The sequence below is a fragment of the Rhamphochromis longiceps genome, linkage group LG8 (genome assembly GCF_057381845.1).
Source record: "Rhamphochromis longiceps isolate RC_006_pf linkage group LG8, R_longiceps_female_GT1.1, whole genome shotgun sequence".
Lineage (NCBI taxonomy): Eukaryota > Metazoa > Chordata > Actinopteri > Cichliformes > Cichlidae > Rhamphochromis > Rhamphochromis longiceps.
In genome coordinates, this window is record NC_140564.1 from 25,091,706 (window position 1) to 25,118,952 (window position 27,247).

Consider the following 27,247-nt stretch of genomic DNA (forward strand, 5'->3'; position numbering starts at 1 on the left):
AGAATCGTATCTTTATCTTTTTTTTTTCTCTTTCTTTTTTTTTTTTTTTTATTTGAACTGCACTGAATGCTAAATGTTCACCTTGTACAAGAAACAAATACAAATACTCACACTAAAAACAAAAACATACTGCTGGCTGCCTCTTCTGCTATTGTTGGGACACTAAATAAGAGTTTCAGCTATTGCTCTTACAGAGTACAGGATGCCCCAAAGAACCTGGCCTTCATTAGAACAAAGGAAATATTAAGGAGCAGGTAGAGAGGGGGGATCACATAGGACTATGGTTATAGGAACATTTAACTAGGCAATACGAATCTAACAGGACTCCTCAAAACTCTTTAACACCAAAAAATGTGTGAATGTGTCCTTTTTATAAAAATACCACGATGGAGAGGATGATGGAGAGAAATATTCAATATTCAGACGAACCAGATCAGTCTTTGTGTTTTCTTTTTTTCCTTTTATAGACAATTATTTTGCGGGGGGGAGGGGCGGGAGGAGAAACAATATCTGCAAAAAAAAAGTGTTATTCCTGAGTCATTAAGAAACCATGCTGAATTTAACCCTTTCCTGTCTTCAGTGTGAAATGTGCTCACAGAAGGGACTGGGTCACCATGTCTAACAAGACTGCCATTATGATTAGTTAGCCATCAGACGCTTCTCTGGAGAGAACTGGATGCATCGCTGAGCTTTTAGGAACTAAAAGTACAAAATAACTTCTTTTCAAAAGCTTCAGCTGCAGTTACGTGTTTAATGAATGGCTTTACGTTAATCACCAACTGCTTTAAAAAGTAGTAAGTTGGAGACACTTAAAACTCAAAAATTCTCACACTGTGTACAAGTGCCCTCTAGTGGTGAAAAGCTGGAACTCCAGCTGTGACAGGTGTCAAATGTACCACTGCCAGGAAAGGGTTAAAGCCCACTTTTGATTACTATAATTGATGAACAATCTTTTTCTTTAATTTGATAAATATATATAAGCTGATAATCCATTTTTAGTCATTCACACTGATGATAAAAAGAAAAAAAACAATATTAATAATAATTCTCTTCTGAGGCATAATTGGGGGCCTAAATAACACACACTTGTTACACAATGAGGATTGGAGCTGGGTGAAGAAGAGGCGGGGAAGATTAGGAGCGCTGTCAGGGGTCATACGATCCAGTAACGTATGATGCCAAAGGTTTTTCTTTTTCTTTTTTTTTTTTTTCTCTTGTTCAGTTGGTGTGTTTAGAAGTGGGCTTACATTTCCCATGAGCTCTGAGGTGGGTGGTACGGTGGGGGCAGCTGAACAGAGTCTCATCGGGTAATCCCGGAGCACTAAAAACACTGGACTCTGTGTCCACAATCATAGGCATGTCCCAAAGAAAGACAAAAATACATCATCATCAAAGAGTAAAGTCGGTAACTGAACCCAAAGAGACAGAGAGTAAAAACTAAAAGGGTTAAAAGTACAAATTTCCCGGAACACTTCTTTTGTTCCCAGTTGCTGGCTGGATTTTTAGCAGGCAGCCGCTTGTGTCGTTTCACTGTCTCTTGGTCCCAGTTGGTCAGTTGCTTTGATTGGTTGTTTCTGAGTGTCAACAGGCCGGATGAGATGCTGCCGTATGTATCCTTTCTGCTGCTATTGCTCGGTGAGGTGCTCTCTAGTGTCGCCGTGTTTAGAGGGCTGGTTGGGCGATGGGGCCTGGGAGGGGTGTGTACCAGAGGGCAAGGTGTGGGCGATGGGCACCCCACCAGGCACCATGCCCTCTAAAGCCCCTGGGATGCCGCCCGGAGCCACTCCAACCACACCTGGCGGGTATCTGGGGAGGGAAAAGGTCAGAGGTTAGTGGTGCCGACACGAGCCTAACCCCCACGTACAACCGTGAAAGACAGGATTCTGTGCAAAGACCTCATCATCTAGTGAAACTGCTGCTTCTTTTCCACCTTTTCAGGAACGTGTTTAAGAGTTACTTAGCTTTCAGGCTGAATTTTCAGATTCAGAAAGGTCCAAATTAATGTGAATAAAATTGGAATTTCTTGTCGTTTTAATATGTCCAGAAAAATATGCAGCCAGATTAGACTAAACATGAAACAGGTGCAAGATGGGGAAAGAGAGGGAGACTCAACAGATGGCCAGACAAAAAGAGTTTTTGCTGTTTACTAACTTTTTACACATCAAACAATTTAAAAAAGACATTAATTACTTCTCTAAGATCAGAACCAAGTTGCGGAAGCTACCAGGCTTTAATTTCATAAAGCTAGAAGCAATGAGGGAGCGGAGGTAGAGAAGAATCCATTAAACTTTGGCGTACATCTGGATCACATTCCTTAAAACAGGACGTGGGCATTGGTGGAGCATGAACTCTCCAGGCGATCTTCCTGTTTATAGAGATTACATTAATCAACATACTTTGGAAAGTATTTCTTGCCTTGCTTATTGATTTGTTTCTTCAGCTTAGATTAAATATGAAACTGTTTCAGTTTCATTATGGTAATTAAAATAAAAAGGCAAGATACTGTTTGGTCTATAAATGCACATAATCTGCTCATAGCTCGTAAAGTTTTAGTGCCTAATTTAAAGATGATTGGGTCATAATTTGATATAAAAAGGAGAAAACACAATCCTCTCATGAAAGAAGCAGCACATGTTCTATTTATCAATGAGCCACATATTTTTCTTTCCCATCATTTTTCTTTTGTTTTAAAAAAATGCAGTTATGCAGTTATCTTAATACTTCCTGAAACACAGACTTCCCGAGACTGTTTGGTGGAAAAGAGCTAATATGTCACATTAGTTAGGGGGGGAAATGGGTGTGGAAATCACAGTAAAATCCATCAACCAGAGAAGGAGAAAATAGCTGGAAAGAACATTCCCAAATACCTATAAGAAGGAAACCACGAAACATGACTCCATCCATGGAAGTGCACCTCAGTGGTTTCATGTCATGCTTTCTGTGACACTCAAAAACCCACATTCACTGCTACCCATCTCTATTCTGTGTTCATTCAAACAGGTAAGTGCTGAAGGGGAACTACAGGAGGGACACACATCAGGTGAGCTCAGGAGGTGAGAGGGTCTTATATCCAGGACCTCCAACCGGAGGCTGTTGGCCCCAGATGATCGTATTTACCTGGTCCTGATCTAGGCATTAATTTTGTCTTGGGGGATGCCGGTTGTTACGCCTGGAAGAGTTTGGTTCACTTGGCTGCGTGAAAGAAGCACATGGAGGTGGAAATGCTGAGATCAAGAATGGCGAAGAGTGGGACAATGTGGACAGAATTTATTTCTGCTGCTAAGGGGAAGCGTTAGCGGATGAGATGCTAGGCTCTACAGGAGTGGTGAACTAACCTATAAAAACCACCGATCTATCAAGACATCTTTTACAACTGTATAAAGGCGGAGCAAACAAAGGAAATTGCTCTAGTTTATGATACTTTAGTGTAGCTCACAGGTGATAAAACTGTTGTTCTTAAAATGAAAATAATGGCTGTATTTTCAGTCCTTACCTGTAGGCAGCGCCATTATGCTCAGGGTGAACGCCTGGCTGATCCATGACCGCCCACGGTGCCGTAGTGACAAAGAACTCCTTGTTGACGCAGTTTCGTAGGCTGTCAGGGATACGGCCTGTCACGAGACACGCGTTCAGCTTAAAAGAGCTGCATAAATCTAACACACTCGAAGGCTACGACTTGTTACAGGGCATGAGCGGCCAGGCTATGCAAAGTGTTAATGAGTTCAGACTGACAAACATACCAGGCTTAGATACACAAATGCAAATTAGGACCATTTAACAATCAGTTTTTTAAATTCTTTTTTTTGGCCAGGGTGGCGGCAAGGCCAGCCCCCGAGAGCCACTCTGTGTCGTGAAGCTAAGGATAACATCAATTAAGAGGTCCAGATCTAATAAAGGCTGCCGAGGGTCTATTGAAGTGGAAATGTGACATCTGGGAAAGAAAAGACGTGCAACAGGTCACGCGGGAGACTGCACCGAGGCGCGGGCCTCCATAATGAAGCCGTGGATGTTTAGTTTCGATGGATGTTGGACAACAAAATTGAAACGCGGCGGCTTACCGGTGATGGCTCTTCGGATCTCGGTAGCTGCGGCCTCCCTCATTTCCAGTGAGGCCTGCTCGCTGTACCAGGCTGTGTGTGGCGTGCAGATCAGGTTTGGAGCATCTTTCAGTGGGCCCTGAGCAAAACTACAGCACACAGTCAAATTAATACAGTATGCACATTTTCTCCAACAAGCACATGATGACAGAATTATATTAAAACTAACATCAATAACAGGCTGTACCGGATGTTGTGGAGGGCTTCACTAATTAACTTATAAAGAAATACAAACGTAGAATTAATTATTTTTATTTTGAGGCCAATGACAAAACATATTCTTGTATATCAAAACCATCTGATACTGTAACTATTTCTTTTCCTTTAAAAACTATTTGTGTACAGTTTACATGACAGTTGTCTGGAAATATGGCCAGTGGGGTAAAATGTCAGATCCTGTTATTCACAGATGCCACCATCTTCTTCCTGCTGCTTTGATACTTCCTTTCTGTCAGCCTCTTTCCTCTCAGGAGACTAACAAAAACAGATCAGCATCAACTCCCTCCTCCCCCTCCATCATCCTTGTAACACCTAGCCTGGTTCTCTGCGTGTAAGCTTTGCAACGCGTCAGCAGCGTCCTGAAATCGGTGTCATGCCGCGTGGGATGGAGGTCCAAAGTTATGAAACGCTCCCCCGTTGACATGCTGGGTTAGCGGAGCATGAGTTCCAGATTCATCGGGTTCAGTTTCAGCCTTCTTGAGCAGCCACTCAGCTGAGCAGCTGTCCAGAAATAATCAGCCTCCAAACTCTCTGACTGCCCCCGACGCGTGAACAACACAACACCAGTTACCCGCTGAGACGGAAAACACGGATCTTAGGATGGTGGAGAAGTGGGACGCGTACCAAGCTGTTTGCCTTCTGATGAAAGCAGTTCATAGCTCAAAGCTAAAACACGGTGTCAAATCATAAGGGGAACAGGTGAGCTTTGGGAAATAAATCTGAAATTATTTCATTTACAATTATTTCAGACTGGTTACCCAGTGTCACCAGTATAGTTCATGATGAAGCTGTTACCAGATTTTCCAATTATTCATATCACCAGTACTTAACTGAATTAATTTGTTTATAATTGACAACAAAAGTAACAAGTGTCAAGATGTCATTTGAATAGTTATTAAATCAATTCAGCAGTACTTGTAACTCATTCATTCATTTGCCAAAATGAAGAAATTATAGATTTATTGATTATACTTCAAATTAAGCTGTACACTTTCACTCTTAATTAGCTGATTGCATGTTATGACACACTTACTGATGCCTTTTCACCTAGTTTTGGCCTTTCACCACTTTGCCCCCGGCACTTTCTCACGAATAAAGCGTAAGGAAAAATGTCCAAGAAGGTCTGTTTTAATAATCCTGTATAAATATGGTCTTTTCTTGGGTTATCGTTGTGTTTGGATACCAAAAAATGGAGATTATTCACCTCTTTTTGCACCTCTATTCAAACTCAAGCATACACCTGTACCTTTAAATGTTTTTAACTTGCTCTGACAAGAATAAATCCAGCTCTCCATCTCCTCAATTCTATTACACACAGGGCCCTGAAGGATCCTTTTAGAAGCACATGATTTCTCTTTTATCTCATTATAACTATATCTGCCATTGTTCCTGCCTGTCTGTCTATCTCTTAAAGGTTTTCTGTTTCTTTGTCTTTCCCTTCCTACACACCCATCACTTTGCTTGCCTATATCTGTCCAGGATTTGGCACATGTGTGCATTTACCTGAAGGGCTCGGTCTCATGGACGTCTAAGGCAGCTCCGCGTATCCTTCCCTCCTTTAACGCCTGGGCCAGAGCTTTCTCATCCACCAGACCTCCCCGTGCAGTATTGACCAAGAATGCACCCTGACGCATCTGTAGTGCAAAAGGCATGCAAACACAAACAAGTCAACACTAGGCACAGATGAAGCCAGCTTTTTTACAGCTCATGTATGGACTTTTGTGTGTATGCCAGCCTGGCAGGCAAATGAATGTGTTTGATCTAAAAGAGAGCATCAATCTGGATTATATGTCTTAAGACATATTAAACAGGACATAAATTGAGAAGAAGGAATAAAATGGTGACATCTCTGTTTCACCTGACACCTGAAAGATCTAGGAGACAGAAAGGCAACTGGGACAAATGCTGTCAGATGTGGGATATAGAGCAGGCTTTGTTCAAACCAAGGAGATGAAATGAAGGACGAGGGATGAGCTGAAAGATGAAGTAGCACCGCCACCCCTTGCTGCTTACCGGGGGGGGGAGAAAATAAGGCACAACAAAAAGTGTATGAGGGAGGAAGAAGAAAAAAATCAAATGAATATGCTCAGAAGAAAGTAATCCCTTAATGTTGACAAAAGCTGAAATCCAGGGGCATGAAAAGCCTTTACGCTGGCAGGCAGTCTTTTATTAGGCCTTGGTGGTTTTGACACACAGAAAATACACAAACATGCACACACACGTTTCCACTTTAAACGCTAAGAGCCACTGCCAAATTCTGGGTGAGGAAAGACAGAAAAGTGTTCTTTCATTGCAGCACTTAAGAGGCAGCTGAGAATCTTGTGCTTTGGAAAAGACACAGAGTTAACTGGGTTAGGCTATTACCCTACACCCACTCCTCTTCATCTCCTCACATACTGTAACTCAGGAAGAATGGAGCGCGAGGGACAAGACAAAGAGAGAGAGAGAGTGTGTCACAGTGCGGGGTGATATTGACAGAAGGAAGATGCGTCCCCAGCTTGTGCAGTTCCTCAGCTGCCCTGCAGGTGTCACCCCAGGCAGTGCCTCAGAGTGCAGTTATTGACTCAGAGAGCAGCACTTTCCCCTCACACTGTGCAGCCTAGTCGATATATTTGCTGTAGCCGTGGGCTGGCACTAATTGCATTTGACAGAGCAAAGGAATGAATTTGTGTCCAGCTTTGGTGGAGCTTAAGATAAAGAGCAGGGAATGTACAGGCAGGAAGGCTGCTGCTGTTTCCAGTCCTTTTTTTCTTCTTCCTGCTTTCTCTTTCTGCCAGATATAATGCTCTTTAGGACAGACACTAGGCTGACAGAGTAATAATATACCAGCATCTCGACTTGTCTACCTGCTAGATAGCACCGCATTAAGCCCACATCAGGTCACAGCTGTTCAATGGGATGTTCAGCTCTGTCTGGGTGACACGTGTGCGGGCGACGCGTGTCTGTGTTTGTTTTGAGTAATGCACCTGTTTGATGGTGAAGTCGTTGATGAGGTGATGGTTGTGTTCGTTCAGGTTGCAGTGCAGGGAGACGCAGTCGCTCTGGTAGAGCAGGTCCTGCAGGGTGTAGACGCGCTGGACGCCCAGCGAGCGCTCCAGGCCGTCCTGCAGATAGGGGTCGTAGAAGATGACGTTGAAGCCGAAAACCTTGGCTCGCACTGCAACCGCCTGGCCCGAACGACCTGGGGACACAAACAAAGAGTTTATAAAGTTTGTCAACGTGCTCAAAGACACAGAGGGATTTCTCGTACGTTAACAGAGCGTGTCTTCTCCAGAAAAAGCCAGGCAAGTTCAAAAGTTGCACTGTTAAATACCAGTTCACTGATCATTTACATGTCTTGTTAACTATTAACTCTTTAAGTAGTCTTCCGAAATAGTTCTCCAGGCTTCTTAAAGGACATTCAAAGCTCTTCTTTGGATGTTGGCTGCCTTTTGTTCTGTTCGCTGTCAAAATAATCCCACACTGCTTCAGTAATGTTGAGGTCCGACCGCTCCATGGTTTGTGTGTGTTTTCTATCCAGGTATGCTTTTACTGAATTGGCAGTGTGTTTCGGGATCACTGTCATGTCACAAAATTAAACTGCTCAGATGCCTTCCAGATGGTATTGCATAGTAGCCAAAATTTGACGGTACATTTCTGTGTTCATAATACCATCAATTTTGACAAGATCCCCAACACCACTGGTTCATCTTGGTTCATCATACCATAAGACCTGTTTCCAGTTCTTGTGTAATTTGTCATATCTCAGCCTTTTCTGTTTCCCTTGCTTAAGTCTTCTTGACAACCACCCCTTCCATTGAGACCATCCCAAAAGGTTGATTCTGATCATCTGGATGTAGCGTTTTCAGTGGGTGAGTGCACGATGACTGAAACTAGCACCACTGAACAATGGGCTGGGAGGTCAGTTGTTGATCAATGGTCATGAGAATTTGCACATTAATGATCAAGGAACTGACCTCCCAGCCCATCGTTCATTCAGTGATGTTAGTTTCAGTCATTGTGCAATGCACTGTTTATAAGGTTGGGGAAACCTGCAGTCAGCTGAGACTGAAGAAGTCACTTGGATGAGTGACGAAATGTTTCTCCCACTGAAAACACTACATCCAGATTGGGATTTACTTACTTGGATGATTGAGCATGCATCAAGACGTATTAGACCATCTACTAGTTTGTAGACATGTATCAAAAAGATGTAGGACGTAGAATTGCGTCCGCAGTGTTTTCTATCTAACATTCACACTCCAGTGAACTCATTGGGTTCAGTATCTTGCACTCACAATATCATCATGCAGAGGAGGACCAGGGATTGAACCACGAATCTTCCAATTAGTATGGGAACTCCACAACCTTCTAAGCCACAGCCATCCACCACTCTAACCCTTTGAAGACACACTGCAAACAATGCAGAGATATAAGTTTTTGTCTTATAGCTCTTCAGAAACCACCTTGCCAATCCAAAAAAAGGGGGGAATAGGTTTTATTATTGTGATAGAATACTATTGACAAACTGCCTAAAGATACAATTTAAAATGAGTTCTTTGCTAAATTGAGCACTGGCTCATCCCCTGATTTGAGTGCTTTTTTATGCTTGAACGATAAAAAAAGAGAAAATAATCAAGTACAAGTTCTGACCTGAAAATGAGCGAAAAAGAAGCCAATGTCTAAAAAAAACTTCACAAAAAATAAACCTTTCATTCTTCTAATAGTAACAGGATGTCACTTGAACATCTTTCATGTTGCAACAGCCTTTTCATGTCGGCTTTATTATATTAAAGTTGTGAAAAAGGCTACTTTTAATATCACTAAGGGAAAAAAGGCTTACGATGAAGACAAGGAGCTATGATGAAAAAATTAAAAAACAACAAGAACAAACAAACAAAGGGCCTCATTCACCGTGTGTGCTTTTTAATTTGTGCACAAAATAAGCACTCAAACAAAAGTCAGGTTTGTGGATCGTGCAAAAGCAGCCAATTTTACTCTTACTATCGTGTGCACGTTAGAGAATCACTGTAAATCAGCAGGTGCACGCACGTTACTTGCAGTCAGCATACTTCCGTGGCCCCATTTTTCTCTATATAAGGAAACGTGTTTGCCTAGAGGCGGATCACAGAGAAAGCTGTGAAGCTGTTCTAAGAGAAAAAAGGTCACTTAAGCAAAAAAAAAGTTGTGGACTGAGGAAACATAATGTCTAAGGTGGAAACTGGAAAGACACACCAAGAGACTCGGGTTGCAATCACTGAAGCGGTAAATACTGAATCCTTGACGCACAGACCGTGACTTAGATATAAGAAAAAAGCTTAAGATACAAGTTTATGGAAAAAGGAATAACCGACCAGATTATACAAACATCCGTAAGTAGGACATTGTTGAAACAGTGGCGAGGTGACGGCGATGACGTCCAGCAAGGATGAAAGGCAACGGATTTGTGTTTATTTTATGTAATTGGCCACTGCCTTAATAAATTAAAGGTTTTTTAAGTGTTTTAAGTCAGTTTTAACCTGCTAAGCATTTAGTTAAAACATGTATGTTTATATTTTCTAAGTCTGAGGCAGCTCTACGTTCGTTTGCCGTGCACCAACCACTTCAGGCACGAAAACACGGATGGATCCCGGATTTGTGAGTAAAACATTTGTTTGTGCTGATTAGGCACACGTTTGTGCAAACACACTGTTTGTGAATGAGGCCCAATGTGAGGTGAAGTTGTGAGACAGTGAATCAGAAACTGAATGTGCAGCATTCGAGCCTCTCCCTCTGTCTCTCACAGCCATTTGTTGTGTAGGATGCGAGTCTCCACTCTGTTGGCTGGAGACGCCAGTTTCTGCTCTGCAGCAGCAGCTGAGAGAGAGAGAGGGACAGAGTAATGGAGAGGTGGATGTTGCTGCTCGTAAAAAGGATCGATAAGGTCCTTTACACTCTCAAGGTCCCCTCTTTGTGATCGAGCATTATATCCTGCTCTTACACTCCACAGCTGAAGAGAATCACTCCTTCTCTTCTTCTCCTTCAATGTCAGCCGATAAGAGACGTGCAATGCTAAAGACCCAGATATAGCTGCAACTATCGCACAATAAAACTACAAATTTTGCGATGATCACAGTTGCGCACTTTACTTTTCTTCGAGTGATTCATCTGTCCATTTCTTTCTGCAAACGTTACTTTTCCTAATTTTCACAGGCCACGTTTGACACAACACAGAGCGTGGGTGTGAGCTGCTGTAAGTGCAAGCTAAAAAAGCGATGCAGACAGCAGCAGTAAAGGAATCAATTTTTTAAAAAGATTTTTCTTGTCAGTTTGAAACAGACCAGGTCATCCTGCAGCTGCAGTACGATGTGATTTACTAAACCTTTTGGAGCAGCTGTGGAAAGTTGGATCATCACTTCTTCTGCAATGATTTCTTCTGCCTCTCTGATTGTTGGAAAATGTCTGCAAAGAACTGGGTTTAAAGAGAAACTAGATCTACACAATCTTGATTTACAATGAGATCAGTTAACAGCTGAAGTTTTTGGCATCTAAAAATACCTCTAACTTTGTTGCACTGGGAAAAAAAGAATTTGTATTTTTTTTGTGCGGATTTTTCCTTTAATATGTCAGCTCCTCTGTCGTCTCTATTTCTAAGCCTCGCCCTCCCGTCCCACACTTATCAATGCCACATGCAACGAAAACCAGGGGGTCTGCCACCCACTCAGGTGGATCTGAACATTTTGATCTCTGTCATTTCACTCTCGACTCGGCAGCAGATGTTTGCTTTGCATTGCAAATTTTTCTGCTGACAAAGGTTTCAGATTCTGCAGTAAAACACGAGGCTGAAGCACCAATTCTTGAAATCAGCCCTGTCTCACCCAACAGTGAAGAGGCAAACATGGTGGCAATTGGCCAAGAGGTCAACGTTTTTTTAAAAAAAACATTGTTTCAAAAGTCCTTGTGCACAGCAGGCAGATTATCTCTACTGTTTTTACAAAAGGAACCAGGCGACATCACAATATCACTGGAGATATTTTCCATATTCTGCAAAGAGATGCAACAAGTGCAAAATCCAATAACATGCAATACGGTTATTTGTTCTCTTTAGCTTTCAAATACTTGTCAGTTGTGTCTGTGTGCCATTCGGCGCAGGCAGGTAGTGCGCAATCGTCTGAAAACAGCTGCCTGCTTCATGTGGAGATGATACTGATCATAGTGGTGAGAGTGAACTAAACCTAATCACTCAAATAAACTGGTTTGAGTGATTAGACTTTTCACTGTGAGCAACTTCAAGATGGATGTAATGGGATTCTGTTAATTAAAATTTTAAGTGAGTACAGTTAGCATAGAAAAATGTGCAACTACCAGAGGCTGTCAAAAAGTCCTTATTTACCTTGCGATTGTGTCTCTTAAAACATGGAAGCATAACTTTGGCGGTTGGATATTCAGTTTTTATGTTTCCTTGACACATAATCGGCTAATGTTGCAGAAATATGTGGGAAGGATTAGACTTGGGTAATGAATTCCAACATTTTTTCACCGGTCCTCATCTGCATCTGCTGCAGTATCAACACTGTCTTTGCACGGCTAATTTGATTTGACCAACTGGAAATGCTAAATATGCAAGTGGAATTTTCTTTGTTTTGAATTTGCTTTGAGACGTTTCAAGAGAAAGTAATTATACTTGTCTGCAATCACTTTTAGTATAAGATGCAACATTTAAAAATATCATTTTTAGGGGAATATAATGTGTTAAAAATGTTGTTTTGCATTTAGTAACTAAAATGGCATTTCAAGCTTATCACACTCAACCCTGATGATCATTTAAGCCTTCATTCATATAAAAATGCTGATTAAAGGTATCTTAGATGTCTCTTCCCAGACTAACATATTCCCCAAATTCCAAAGTTGAAAATGAGTTTTTTATCAGATCAAATTTAGTTGATAGGATTATCCTGGATATTTACTGGAGGTAGATAGGCAGACCACAGCTACTTGGTTACATTTACATATGAGAAATAACAGAATAATTCACAACTAAAAGGCTTGAACTTATTTTTGAGAAGAAGATCAAATGGTTGGTTGTTTGGTACTTCAAGTCCTCGAGTCTACTGTCACCCCAGAGCTAGAGGGGTTTTTTTTCAGTCTGTGTATTTGCCGACAGTTGTGCAGCTGGCTGAATATGCAGAGTCCTAGAAACCAACGCCAAGAGGCCTTCGATGTCCCCAACCTCCCACTGACAATGGATATTGTTTTGGAGACAGCTTGAGCCAGAAAGACCAGCAGAGGAGGCTGGAAATGGGAGGACTGGATGAGGAAGGGAGAGACAGGGGGGAGAAATCTTCCCTGCCAGGACCCGCTGTTCAGGCACAGTTAGTCCAGGCAGCTGTCTGGGACCTGTAGAGGAGGAAGGAGGTTGTGTATTTGTGTGTGTGTGTGTGGGGGGGGGGGGGGGGGGGGGGAGGTGTATGTGGACAGAGAGATAAGGTGGCACTCAGGAAAGGCTTGTGAGAAGACAGAGCATCTGTCGGCCCGGTGATGTTGTGACAGGGCAGAGTGACGCACAAACACACACAATCACCACTAAAACAGGTGCAGAGAGGGAATCAAGTCAGAACACACACACACAAACACACAGAGGAAGAATCTAGTCTGCCATGAGGCCTGATCATGGCAGGGCAAGATGTCGAGGGACCGTGGTGACAGAGAAGAAGAGTTGAAAACAGAAGAAGAGAGTATAATAGAGATATAATGGTGAGCATTAGAGCAGTGGGATGAGAACAGTGAGGCAGAGAGAGGAAGTCAGCCCGCAGGGAGGCGAAACAGACAACCTTGAGATAATCTGTGGGACGGGCAGAGGGTGAAAAATAACCTTATCAGAGCAGGAAAACAGAAGGCACACTGAGTGGTGAGAGGATATGAAAGCACAAAAGTGGAAGCAACGGAAGGGAGAGTAAATTAAAAAAAAACATGATGAAAATAAGAGGAAAAAGCAAGAGAAGGAGCCAGAAAAAGGCTAAAAGAGGAAAGCGAATAACTGAATATTCACCAAAACCGATGAGACCCAGGGTTTCGCCACGTATGCGGGCGGCACCGGACGCCACCTCCCGGATTTGCTCCACGCTCTGGACTCGCGTGCCCTCCCGCAGAGCCTGGTAGAGCCAGGTGTTCCGCCGGTAAAGGTTGAGGATGTGGCACAAGGTCGAGTCTGCCGTCTCCTCCACAGCTGCCGAGGGAATGTTGCACACGGCAATGCCTAAAGATAGAACAGTAAACACACACAAGGCAGAAGGGTTGAAAAGCACATTAAAGACGTATGTGACACGTGAAATATGAGTACAGAGGGAGATTTTATTGTCCAGGGCGAAAAAACCAACATGGGTCACTATGATTTCTGATATTCATGGTCAGCATCTCAAGGGAGTGTGAAAATGACATCAGAATATGTCGGCTTCATTGGAGCGTGACCTCCAGCACGCATTGCAGCCGAGGATGAAACAGACCGGTGGATTTGGTGTGCCGGATTGATGTTTTTCATGTACCAGTCAGTCTACATTCCAACACTCGCTTACGGTCATGAGATCTGGGTCATGACCAAAAGAGTAAGGTCACGAATAAAAGCAGATGAAAATAGTTTCTTTTGTAGGGTGGCTGGGATCAGTCTTGGAGATAGAGTGAGGACCTTGGACATACAGAACCTGCTAGAGAGATTATACATCTAGCCTAGTCTGGGAATCTCAGGATCCCACAGGAGTAACTGAAACGTGTTGCTGGAGATAAGGACGACTAGAATACTCTGCTTAGGCAGCTGCCACCCCTAACCTCACTTTAGACAAGTAGAAGATGATGGATACGTGAATGGATATTATGTACTATAACACAGGTCATATATTATAAAAACTTCAAAGGAAGCTTTTGGTCCAAAAGTATATTTTATTATATTTACCCATATAGGGGTGATATCTTCTGTAGATCTTCTGGGTCGGGGATGAGTTCCTGCCCCAAGTGGAGGAGTTCAAGTATCTCGGGGTCTTGTTCGCGAGTGATGGGAGAAGGGAGCCGGAGATCGACAGACGGATTGGGGCTGCAGCTGCAGTAATGCGGACGCTGCACCGGTCCGTCGTGGTGAAGAGGGAGCTGAGTGCAAAAGCGAAGCTCTCAATTTACCGGTCGATCTACGTCCCTACCCTCACCTATGGCCACGAGCTGTGAGTAGTGACCGAAAGAACGAGATCGCGGATACAAGCGGCAGAAATGAGCTTCCTCCGAAGGGTGGCTGGCCTCTCCCTTAGAGATAGGGTGAGAAGTTTGGCCATCCGGGAGGGGCTCAGAGTAGAGCAGCTGCTGCTCCACATCAAAAGGAGCCAGCTGAGGTGGTTCGGGCATCTGACAAGGATGCCCCCTGGGCGCCTCCTGGGTGAGGTGTTCCAGGCATGTCCCACCGGGAGGAGGCCCCGGGGCAGACCCAGGACACGCTGGAGAGATTATATCTCTCGGCTGGCCTGGGAACGCCTTGGTATTCCCCCGGATAAGCTGGAGGAGGTGGCTGGGGAGAGGGAGGTCTGGGCCTCTTTGCTTAGGCTGCTGCCCCCGCGACCCGGCCCCGGACAAAGCGGATGAAAATGGATGGATGGATCTTCTGTAGAAATAACTGCCTTCTCTAGATTTTAATGGAACTTTTCTCGTGATGCTCAAAGCGTCAACAACAAAAAACCAAACTAAAAAACCAAAAAGCTACTTAGCGGTAATGTTTCTGAAGCCCTCATTCACATACTTTATAGTTTTATGTAGGAACCACCACACAGAAGCTCAGCTCATATAATGTTAACACTTGTCTATCTGTCACTAGCATTAGCCTCTCATCACAGGTAGACGGATGGCCTTTTCTTGAAACAGTTGGCGAGCATAGTTTAATAAAAGAAAGAGAGAGAACGATACTTCCTACACGAAACTGATCACAATAAAGTTTGTGGATGTATATAAATCTACATATGCTATATTTTGAAAAGCCAAATGTAATTTTTAGCATCACGACTGCCAATTAGGTCACTGTTTTCAAGAGAAAGGCAAATATTTCAACAGTGAAAATCTCCAAAGCATTACAGGCCAGAGGAAAAACATGAAAAGTTGATAATGGTGTGAACTGATCCCTTAATAACTTGGGTTATCTTTAATTAGGTCTATATTTGGGCAACGTAATCAGTATTCCAAACATCACCTGCTAAACGTCAATAATAATATGAAGATACACACGTAAATATGTAAAGTCAAGATCTTATCCAGTGCAGTGTTCATAATTTTGTTCCTTTCAGCCGATATACAGGCCTGACCTTGTGGTATTACCTTGCCGTTTCCTCCAACAACACAGACTACTTTTTTTTCTCTGTTCTAACACTTAAGCACTTCTGCCTGCCCTCATTCTCCTCCTAATGTCCTCATCTCACTCTGTATCTCGGAATAACAGCGCAGTCGTCTCTAGACAGCAAAAAATAGACCGAGCCTGCTCAATCAATGGCCCCTTTTTTCTTCTCCCCGAGAACAGCCATCATATCAGCGCCGCCTTCTCCAGGCACGATAGCTTTTGACTCCTGTGTTGCAAGGCAGAGCGCCTTCGGTGAGTGGGTGGCAGTTAGACACAGTATCTCATATTGGCAGGGAAATGGCAGCTTTGTCAACTGTAAGAGCTTTTTGAGCCACCAGCCTGCTGATATAAGCCTGGGTGGTGTTTCAGGGAGAAAACTGAACTCTTCTCCTTCCCCGTGTGTCTTTTACTCTGTCTCTTTGAACATTCTGGCTCACAGCGGGATGTCTGCACTTCATCTGACTATTTATTCAGCCTTTGATACTATTCAGAAAAAATCCATACAGTAAAAACAAGGAAACGGTATACGTGGTATTCAAAGTAGTCCGCTTTAGGGACAACGACTATTAGCTCTATTTCATCGCTGCTTTTCTTTTAGATGGTCAGTCCAATTTTAACGCTGCGATGTGATGAATCTTCCCTTCAAGATTCACCTAAATCTGATTACAGGCACCTGAGGTATCGTTTGTCATTAACAGGCAAACAAACGATCACACAAGCAAATCAGCAGACCTGCTCCCTCACAAGAAATCAATGCGACGCGGGATAGTCGTATCAAAGGAGCACAAAACACATTAGAGCTTTGCTCAGATGTAGAAAAAGAGGCTGTTACACGAGCACAGATGTGGAGAAGAAAATGATTATGATTTAGTAGCCGCTATTTAAAGAGTTCATACCCAGCTCTCCAGCAGCCTTTATGTCAATGTTGTCGTAGCCGCTGCCGATGCGGATGATGATGCGTAGAGCTTTGAACTTTTCCAGGTCCTCTCTGGTCAGGGTGATGGTGTGGTACATCATGGCACCCACTGCCTCATTAAGCACCTGCAGACACATGTATTCATAAAATTTTGCATGACACAACTGAATGAAATGCTTTTCCCTCCTTAATCTGTGTCTTCCGTTGGCCAGTTTACTCGTTTGCTCATGCAAAACACGGCTATTAAATCCACTTGGGGATACAAGAGCTCATGACAATCACACTGTCGCATTCCTTTCAGAGATGCTGTGAAAATCACACACCTGCCGTGACTTCCGACATTTGTGAACATTATAGATTTCACATCGAGGGGGAACTACAGACATCACATGGCCGCGAGCAACACTGACACATTGTCCATTTAACAGACCTGCACTGGAAGTAGAAACAGTCATTATATTGTTTTGCGGGGGCTCAGTTCTGCACGGTATTCACAATTGCACCAAGAGCGTTTACGGACACAAGATCTGGATAAGTGACTGGATAGAGAGGTACTGATTGCAGGATAAGCCTTATAAATTAAATAGAATAATAGAATTAAAATAGCCCCATTACAAAGAAAGTAACTAATTTACTACCCAGACTGTACCGCTCTGTATTTCAGGCTTCAAAATTTCCCGATTCCTGGGAATGTATCCCGCATTTGCCCTAGTAGCTTGTGTCTCCAAAAGTTGATTCTATTCATCTGGATGTAGCGTTTTCAGTGGGAGAAGATGAACAGAATCAACTTTTGGAGATTTACTTACTTGGATGATTGAGAATGCATCAAGACTAGTAGCTTGTGGTTATTTCTTCCAAATGTTCTTACCTGCTGTACTCATGCATTGAGTAAAATTTTAGGCTGCGCAAACTCCAGCTTAAAGATGCATGTCAGCTAAGTGTAAGTGAAAGTGGTTGTTACTTATTTTAAAGCAGGTAAAGGTCAAAACTAACTGTGCTTTTAAACAACCACATGGTGGCGTTGTTGAATCTACCTACCCAAAGACAATCCATTCAAGTTAAATAAAAAAGAATAAATAAAAACAATCTTAAGATGTACCAAGTGAAACATTTCCCAAAAAAGTCTGAATTCTGTCACCTTGGACGGGGGGGGGGGGGGGGGGGGGGGGGGGACAATCACTGTGAAATGCTGCTCATGCTGCTCCTCTGCCACTTAACGTGGACAAGGTGACCTGGCCTGTGATGTGGATCTAAACTATTCCCCTTCCGTATCAGCCCCGGCCCCTGTCAGCGCCTAAATAACAGCTCTACATTCACCTCCAGCCAAGCTGCATTAGCTTTCCTGTGATTAGTAGATTAGCTCTGAATTTCCATACTGCTTTTATTAGAGCAGTGTCCTGGACAGGCCTTCCAGATATTAGTTCAAGGTTAAAACACTCCTTACACGCACATGCGCGACCGGCCAAAATGCACACATACATAATTGTCTCCCTCTGCGCTGATCCTGAAGGTCTTGTGTTGTTTTTGAGCTGGGGGAAGGAATCTTCTAGCCTGATTGTAGTTGATGTTAATGGAAACTCTGACCTCAGCTACATCCCCCTCTCCACTGTAACCAAACCCTTATCGCTTTAAGGATCTATCATTTCTTATGACGCCTGGACTTTTCTGACAAGGCACAAAGCCCGTGCTTCACATTTAGCCTGGCTGAGCAAAAGATAGACTGTTTCAAGGGAGTTTTGATTTGGTGATGTGCACACTGTAGTGCACACTCCTAGCTTCTAGGAGGGGGACTTTATGGCAATGAAGTCATCCGGTGAGTGATCCGCAGGGATGTTGTGCTGCTCAAACTGTTGCTTCATAAAACTACAGACTACTTAAAACTTCTTACAACGAAGGTGGCTTAGCATTTTGCAGGACAGCGTCACAAAATACTGTGAAATATGTCATAACACAACAAGCTCTGACCCCACTGGCCATTGTACCTTCAAAATCCACTTTAGCAGTGCATCGATTCCACAAAATCTTTCAATACTTCTAAAACAAATCCGTCCACACGAGATGTGCTGATTTTACAGAAGACTACATGCCAGGTCCAGCCGCTTAGGTCAGAGGGAGGTTACCAGTTTTCCTGGTTGCAGCCTCAGTGCTTATCTAAAGCAACGTGGCTTCTTGCACATTTACCCCAGTCCCCCACCTAAATAGTGAAATAGCAGCAAGAAAGCAAAAAAAGTTATGTCTTAGTGCCAAAGAATAAACAGATGTTAACCAGTATGTCCACTAAACTAGTCTGACACCTGGTTCCTCCAGTATGCACCTTAAACTGTTTTCGTGCAAGAGCCTGAACCTCCTAAATGCCCCCATTCATCCTTGTGTGTGTGTGTAACAGATAAAGCACAGCATTTAATATGTGAATGTGAATGGGTGAAGTACTTTAACAACAGAAAAGTGCTATAAATATCTATATAACCCCATTTAGGGTTTATTAAAGGATTTACTGCTTTGAAAATTTATTGTTTCTTATAAATGGAAAATAGTAAACATTTGCTGATATTGTGAAGACTTTCTATTCACAGTTTAACTAATGACGCGAGACGACAACACGCAATGTATGGCTCCCCCCCCCCCCTGCATTTTAGAGATTGAACTGTTAACTGAACACAGTATCATAATTTTTCCATCTATCATCTTTTAGTTACATTAAGAGTCATTAGCTGCAAGCCCCAAGCTTAACACCTCTTTTGGATGATCACAGTCAGGCGGCGCACAAAGTAATAGGCCAATATTGACTCCCTGCCATATGGGCTCTCATCCAACTTTTACAAGCCACATGTGGTTATGAGGCGCGACGACTGTGACAAAGACGAGGGATCAGAGACCTTGGATTATGATGCTGGAGCGCAGGTGCTGCATACAGGATTTGGTCTCACTGAAGTGGTATTGTAACTTGATCTTGATTGGTATTTGCCTGTGTGCTTTATTGTATCCCTATCACTTGAGAAAAAAGAGGATTACCAGGTAGAAGACTTCACATAACCTTAGGCAACTTTCATATTCAATCCTCGGCCAATCTTTTCCATAAGATTTTTTTTTTTTTTTATTGTTGTCTAGTGTATATGTACGGGAGTGTGGCAGCTGCTGTCTGCCCTGACAACATTGAACTGAAACTCCCAGAGTTATCAACACTGCATCTTCGCATCCATGCTGCAGAAAGCAGAGATTGGACATTTTCAATCTATACCGCCCCTCTGGGTATCTAGACTGCAAGTTATTATTGCAAACTGCTGAATATGCTTGCGAGGTGAACATTACAATCATGTTTTTCCTGATAAGGCAGTGTTAAAACAAACAAAAAGCTACCCACTTTCCCCCCTTCTCCTCACCGCCCAAGGTCTTTGATTGAATTGATCTCTATGCAAATGCTTCTTTTTTAATATGTCCCATTTTCATAAAAACAGCGCGATGGAAGATATAGCAGCCCTCACTCTGTCTGCAGATGAAGAGATAGCACTTGGGTGATACCCATTTCTGTGGCCATATATTGTTTTGTAACCACGGCGCTGCATAAAAAGCAATAAAGAGCCTCTACAAGCCAATGTAATTACACCGCATCCCCGCTGTACGAGATTCTCTATTAGAACAATGGCACTGATATAGGCGTTACAGTCAGTGCTACAAAGTGACATTAAATCATAATGAAGCCACTATATTTTAACTGGCAGGTGTGTATGAGGCCAATATAACGCACTTCACATATCAGCGCTATAGAAAAAGGAAGAGGGAGATATGAGTGACGGGTAAATTCCGTCTCTCCATCAAGGTTCAGCTGCGATGTGGAAGACACTGAAAGTGAACTACGGTGCGTGCGTCTTCCTACCTTCTCGTGGATCTCCTGCGTGGACTGAGCATCACAGAAGGCAACGGTTGCTAAGTCTTTAAGGATGGGCATCTCCACGGTGCAATCACGCCCGTCCAGCAGGGCCACCAACGGGCGGGGATGCATGGGCCCGTTCATGATTTGAGGCCGAATACCTGGAGAGATACATTCAAGAAGAGGAAAGATTATTTTAAACAGAAAAGGTATTAAGAAAGTAGCTTTCAAAATCAGGAAAGATGAAATCCAAATAAAATATAAAATGTAACTATCACTAAATTGCAGTCTTCACTCAGTTAATCAACACTCAGATAACAATCATCTGCTGTGTGTATGCATGTGTGCACTTGTGTGTGCTGATTAGGATGTAGCAGGAAGCTTCTCCGAACTAACAAAAGTTGCTCAATAAATCAATGCGCCTACTCAAGACTGGATTAGAAGACGGGCTCACTTGCAGGAATCCTCTGGGTCTGGCTCTCAAACGCACACAGAAACATTTACATACACTGACACAGATAGGCGAATGCAAGCAGACAGAGTTTCACACAATCATATGAAGGGGAACAAATTCCCCTGTGTGCATACTGACACGCACACTTTGGTCGTTCTCTTTTACCAGTTAAAAAACGGCAGTGTGAGTGGAACCAGCTGCTGTGGAACAGGGGTGAAAAAAAAGAAGAAGAAAAGAGAAACACTGTGAGGACACCTTTAGAAATGCCTCATAAGAGCAATGCATCATTGAAATGAAGAGCATTGGAGAAAACGCTACAAGCCTGAAACAAACTCGGAAGCGACTCGCAGCTGCACTTCGGCACACTTGACAAAGTGCGTGTCGTAACTCGGGTTTCTGTCGCCGCTCGGTTCTTTCTCCTCTCCTTACTCGCTACTTTTCTCACTTGAAGTAAAATGAGTCAAGAGAAGCCGAACTCCCCAGCGGGATCGACCTTCTCACACATCCCACTGAAGAGGACGTGTCGCGCTTCGAAGACAGACAATTACCAGCCCCTGCTTCATACAATGTTAACAAGTGAGGAGCATCAATATTCATGCTTCCCTCAGATGCTGTCCTGTGGACGGAGAGACTTTAGAAGAAGCAAAACTGCTCCTTGCTAAGAAACAGCATCGCAACACTGCACAGGTCACCATATTCACCCCGACAACAAGATCCCCTGCGGATGTTTCCCTGTGACTTCACGACATCACGTTTCTTATCTAGGTTTGCTGCTAAGATCTGTATCGGGATGCTCATGCATGACCTCACTCTGTGCACGCACTAGTGTATGCATAGCTCTCAAAGTTATCCTGAAGATTACAATGACGCCATGCGATAAGGAGCAGGGTGGAGAAAGGGAAAGGAGAGCAAAGGTGGAGGAGGTCTCATTAGGGCAGTGCTCTTTGGGATTACAGCACACAGCATTGGGACCGATATAGGTGAGATAAGGAGATTTAAGATGAGATGTGTGTGTGCACAAACAAGTTAAAATGCACAGTGAGAAAAACAACAGGTGGGAGGGGAGGAGGGGGGGAAGAAAAAGAGGAGCGATTCAGAGAAGAGTGAAATTAAAATGTAAAACAAGGAAGCATAAAAACAGACTAAACACTGCCTGTTAGCTTAAAGAGCACCCAGGAGACTTATCAGGGGAGAAGGAGGATGAAAGGAGAAGGAGCACATAAACGACAGCAGAGACGCAGAGAAAGCCCAGCTGACAGAAAGCGAGCAGTCCAGCAGTGTAGCCTCTTAGGGCAGGGGGGGAGGATTGTAGCGAAGATGTCGTCTCCGTGCGCCTTCCGCCTGTTGTCATGGTGATCACTTAACAGGCTTTGGCTGCCAGTTTTAATGCACTTTATTTTTGGCACCGCCGGCATCTGCGCCATGAGTTGGGGTCGGAGGCGCAAACGGCCGTATCCACCCCACTCTTGCGGTGCAAAGGGCGGAGGAGATGTTTTCTCCCCTGACATACAGACAGCCGCCTCCTCCCCTCTCCCTCCGCCTCCTCATCTCAAGCCTTCCATCAAACGCCTCCGTTGCTTCCTACCTCCTTATCAGGCTCCCTGTTCAAGACAGCTGACATGACGGTGGGAAAGGTGAGGCTTACCAGCTTGGCTGTCGCATCTGTATGTGACAGCTTGTTGAATATTAATAGAGGCAGCTGGTAAAGACTGGGCAGCAGTGGTCAAAAACATCAACACCAAACTGGCGAGGGTGTGTCAGAAACACTCCACGAATGGTGGTTGATCGATCGAGTGAAACAAATGACTGGATTGTTTGTAATGTTATTGTAAACTGAACACGTCTGGGTTTTGGACTGTTGAAAGTTATGTAAGAGGCCAGTAATAAGTCATTTCCAAATACTTTGGCTTATTTTTCTTCCCAAAAATCACACAAACTCTATTCAAGCTTATTCTATTCAAGATTTTCTTACATGTCCACTAGAGGGCAGAAGAAAACATCTCACAACTATCAATAAAAGTTGTTAACAAATAGTCTATCATAGGTGGCAACATTAGGATTCAGCAGATGTATTTAGTTGCTGATGAGCTTTTATTCTTGCTCAGAGTCAAGGTGCAAATGTGCACTAAAGTAAAAACAATAACCTAAAACAGGCTAAAAACTAAATGCCACTTGTTACTTGTCACTGATTCAGAGATATGAAGAAAAATACTGATTATGGCTTCTCCCTGCTTCATCCTACCAGTGTGTACTTGTATCTAACAATTATTGGCGCACAGTGTGTGTGCACGTTAGAGAAGCTGTAGATGAAGCAGTAGGAGAGAGGAGTGGTTGACAGGCTGTGTGAAACCCTTAGGCAGAAGTTAGATAGGCTGAACTCCATGAATCATCCACCGGGTTCCTCTGACCTTTCAGTCTCTTACTCAGTCTCTTAATCTCCCTCTTGTCGACTTCTTCCTCTGCTACATTTTAAAGTATCGTTGGCACTGTTGTATTTTCGCAGATCTCTCCCTGTATGATAGCATCTTCTGACAGCTCCTCTTTGCTGCCGATGTCTAGCCCTGAGTGACTGTTTGCTCACTGCGCATCTCATTTTCTTTTTCTCCCTTTTCACATAAATTCCTCCCCGACCTCTGCTATCATTCCTCAGCTGTCTTTCAGTAATCACTGCCCCTCCTTTCTCTGTCATTCTTTCACCTCAACTGTCATTTCTTTTCCTCCATTTTCTATTCCGACCCTCAATTCCAGTTGGTCTGTCTGTCTATAAGCCGAAGCGCGCATGTCCTCCTGTGTGACAGATTGATTCTTACACTGTTGATTTTGATGGAGAGGATATGATATATTCAGGCAGGGAAAGCAGGGAGGTGACAGGCAACACTCCCTCTGTGTTAAATTGACAGCAAGTACATCAAACCAGTCTCAACCGGAACCGCTGGGTTTGTCAGCTGCACAACACCACAACACCCGTTTCTGATAGGTGATGCGTTCATGACACCTTTCTCACCACCTCTTTTCTCCGTGGTGATACTCAACAGCATCCCTGTGCTCTGTGCATCTATAACAAGTCTGTACCAATCTAAATTAAGTAGAATATAGAATTGTGTGTGTTTAGATGTGTTCATACATCTGACAATTTAAAGCTTCATATTTAAGTCACAATAATGGATGGGGAGTAATAGTCTCGTAACCAGGCAACAACGCCCGGGGCTAGAAAATGAGGGCAACGCAGAAGTGCCTGAAAGTATCCACTTCCTCGAGTGTCCACTCGAGGCTGGCTTCAAAAGCGCTAATAAACTCTCGTGTTAAAATAAACATGTTCACAGGCTGTTTCAAAAGACAGTTTTCACGTCAATAGTTAATTTTCTCCTTCGTAACATCCTTGATATGAGGGTTTCTGTTTCGCCATCTTGGTTGCAAAAAATGGATGTGATGAGGAGGGACGGGTCTGGCACCCATTAGCTACCGACGTGGGATTGACAAGATGATAGCCAATGTGGTTTCATGCCATTTTGAAATGTGACATGAAAAAGATGTTCAAAATAGGAATAATTTTTTACTCAATCTACAGGTATCGCCACCTGGTGGCGGCAGTTTGTAAAGGGTCTCTTTTTACTGCCTGAGTGGTGCCTTACGGGGTATTTTTCATGTAACCTTCTTATTTTTCAGTTAATGTACATTTGAAAGTACATTCAAGAAGTCTGGTCCTGAGAATTCATAATGGGATTTCATCAACCAATGAGGGATGGAATGGAGTGACTATCATTTATATACAAACTATGCAAATAGTCGGGGTTTAAAAAACTTAACATCGATCTAAAGGCTTTTTGGCTTGCAAATTATGGGTGAAAAGGTAGTAAAAATCCCCTCTAAAGTGCCATAAACTAGAATAATTTTGTGCTTTGAAGCCACCAGCAGTTTTCTCAAGATTACGATTTACTGTCAACCTCCAATTTATCTTTTATCTCAGCATGAATTTAACTCTTTGGAACAAGACAATCTCAGTGAGAGGCACTGCAAGCCTTGGAAACAAGCTTTAACCTCCACTGTGACAAGCACTCTCTAAGCTCACTTGTTTTAACAGCTGTGCAACACCTTTTCAGAGGCAACAGGCAGGAGTAAAACAGCATTTTCAGCAGGTCTACCATGTTCTCTGCAGGTTTACGTCCTGGCGCCTTGGCAAACGCGGCCGCTGGCCACCTGACTGCAAACAGCCAGAGGATTTGAACTGAAGCATGAGCACAGACTTTCATACGGTGCACCAAATCTCAACAAATGTGTTAAGTGAAGGGCAGGGGATTGTGGAGTATTGGAGGTAATGTCAGAGCCGCAGGAGGCAGAGTGCTCTTAATTTCACTCACTCCTCCATTAATTAATCTCCCTCATTTCCTTTCCTCCTAGTTCTTGCGTCCTCTGCTTGCCGCTTAACTGTTGCCAGGCTGCAAATGCATGCGCGTGAGATGTTTAGGGATGAATTAATTTTCTTTGAGGGGGGCAGCTGCTGTTGTGGGTTTACCTGCCAAAGGAAATAATGCATGTGATGCATGTTCACACGCATACACACCTCCTGCTGTGGTGTAATATGTGTAATGATAGATTTGGGGCTGTAACTAATGATTTTCTTCATTGGTGATTAATTATTTGATTTTCTTCAACTATTTAATTAATTGCAAATCTTCGACATGTCAAAAATTAGCGACATAAGTGACATTTTCTTATTTAATTTAACCACTAATCTAAAAACATTTAATTTACAGCCTGATAGATACGACACTGTTCTGTACAGGTATCCATGGTTTATCTGCTGGTTATATTATTCAATTAAATACCTCTGCTTTGTGATTACTATACTTTTGGAATGAAACTAACACACAAACACATCTAAAACAATTCTCCCTGCTAAAAGCACAGACATATTTATCATGAGGGCTCCAAGACGCTGAAAGACGAGCCTTGAAATGATTTTTTTTTTAAAGACATCCATGGCTGCTAGATATTATGTTACTAAAGTCTTTTTAATTCCCTGTAATAAAATGTGGGGGCTCAGTTAGCGGTCTAAAAACAGAACATTTTTCTCAATTAGATTGCACACCAGTTGTGGAAAATGAGAACTGGGTCACAATGGAAATTATTTTGGAAATCTAGGCCTCCAGTAAAAAAGCTTAAAACCACTTGATGTAGATTACCAAACTTCATAAGATCAGTGTTTTTCCTCTTTCTTTTTTTCCAGTAATCTTACTCAGTATTTAAATCTGTATTTAAATTCTAATCATTCCTTTAGACAAATACAACCCTAACTCAGTCCGGGCTGAAGGCTGCGGTTTCTGAGCCAGAAACACTTAGTCAGAGTCTGGCAGCAGGAAGTAGCAGAGCGGCGTACCGGGAGATGAGGCCAGTGTTTCCATTATGTGGTGAAGGGAGCTAGGAGTCTTATCCTAACACTGGCCTCTGCTGCTGGTGCTATGTTGCCTCCAGTGAGGGGAAGGGGGACTAGAGGGGCAACGGGGAAATGAGAAATTAAAATCAAGAGAAGAGCAGAGAAACAGAAGTCACTTTAGTGCTAATGAGAGACAAGCCCTCCGCCATACTATAATCATCTTCTGCCACAGGTTACCTAGCAACCCCAAGCTGCTGTTTGCAGGTGGCTCCATCTCAACAATGGGTGGGGGTTGCTGCTGACCGCTAACTGTTACAGCCATTTACTGTGCCACCCTGAGCTAACACATGACCCATATACTTTCCCTGCTAAGCCCAAAAGGAGCAGGCTGCGTGTGAGAGGTGGGGCATGTCGATGGTGGCGAGAGAAGGGTTATAAAATGGTCACGTAACGCCTGCTTTACATGCGCCCTTTGATATTAGAGATTAGATGAAACTTTATTAATCCCTCGGGTGGGTTCCTCCGGGAAATTCAGTTCCAAACCATATGAACATGTGGTTTCATTTGGACTTTCCCAGGCTGGCAAAATAGTTGACAATCTACCTTTACGTTTAGCGGAAACAGTTGCCGTTTAAATAATTTAAACACTCTAAAGAAAATATGGAGCCATTTTGACAAGGATTTCGTTTTGATTTAAATTCAAATTACAATCAAATCATTGCTGATTTTCTTGGCAAAAACGATTCTACAAATCATTCAGGTCACATGCGCCACACAATAAATCAAGACTGAATGCCTTTTTTGGCTATTATAAAAGAAACATGTCACTCGCAGTGGATTGCTTCAGCTGTTCTTAATTAAAGATAATTCTCCCAGAAACTTGCCAAAAAGGCCAAACAAAAGCCTACTGCTGTAGTAAATCTCACGTCCTCACTGCAAATTGGCATCTCTACTGTGAGTTAGGGAAAAAATGAAAAAGTTTTAGACAACTCTGAGAAG

General features: G+C 43.1%; 1 protein-coding gene across 6 annotated transcripts in view; it reads right to left on the reverse strand.

Moving 5' to 3' along the window:
• Position 1: 1 nt before the first annotated feature.
• The window catches only part of LOC146663777 (C-terminal-binding protein 2), a 95,767-nt gene continuing 68,521 nt past the window's right edge, over positions 2-27,247 (reverse strand). For 5 of the 6 annotated variants that reach the window (XM_085416688.1, XM_085416690.1, XM_085416689.1 and 2 more), the window contains 8 exons: positions 20,427-20,581; positions 16,533-16,677; positions 13,324-13,530; positions 7,283-7,497; positions 5,820-5,950; positions 4,059-4,186; positions 3,494-3,611; positions 2-1,806 (listed from right to left, as the gene is read on the reverse strand). In XM_085416688.1, the coding sequence (XP_085272814.1) occupies positions 1,626-1,806; positions 3,494-3,611; positions 4,059-4,186; positions 5,820-5,950; positions 7,283-7,497; positions 13,324-13,530; positions 16,533-16,677; positions 20,427-20,581 (1,280 nt within the window). In that variant the 3' untranslated portion in view covers positions 2-1,625. Of the gene's footprint in view, positions 1,807-3,117; positions 3,193-3,493; positions 3,612-4,058; positions 4,187-5,819; positions 5,951-7,282; positions 7,498-13,323; positions 13,531-16,532; positions 16,678-20,426; positions 20,582-27,247 lie in introns of all 6 variants that reach the window. The other variant, XM_085416687.1, reaches the window with a different exon arrangement.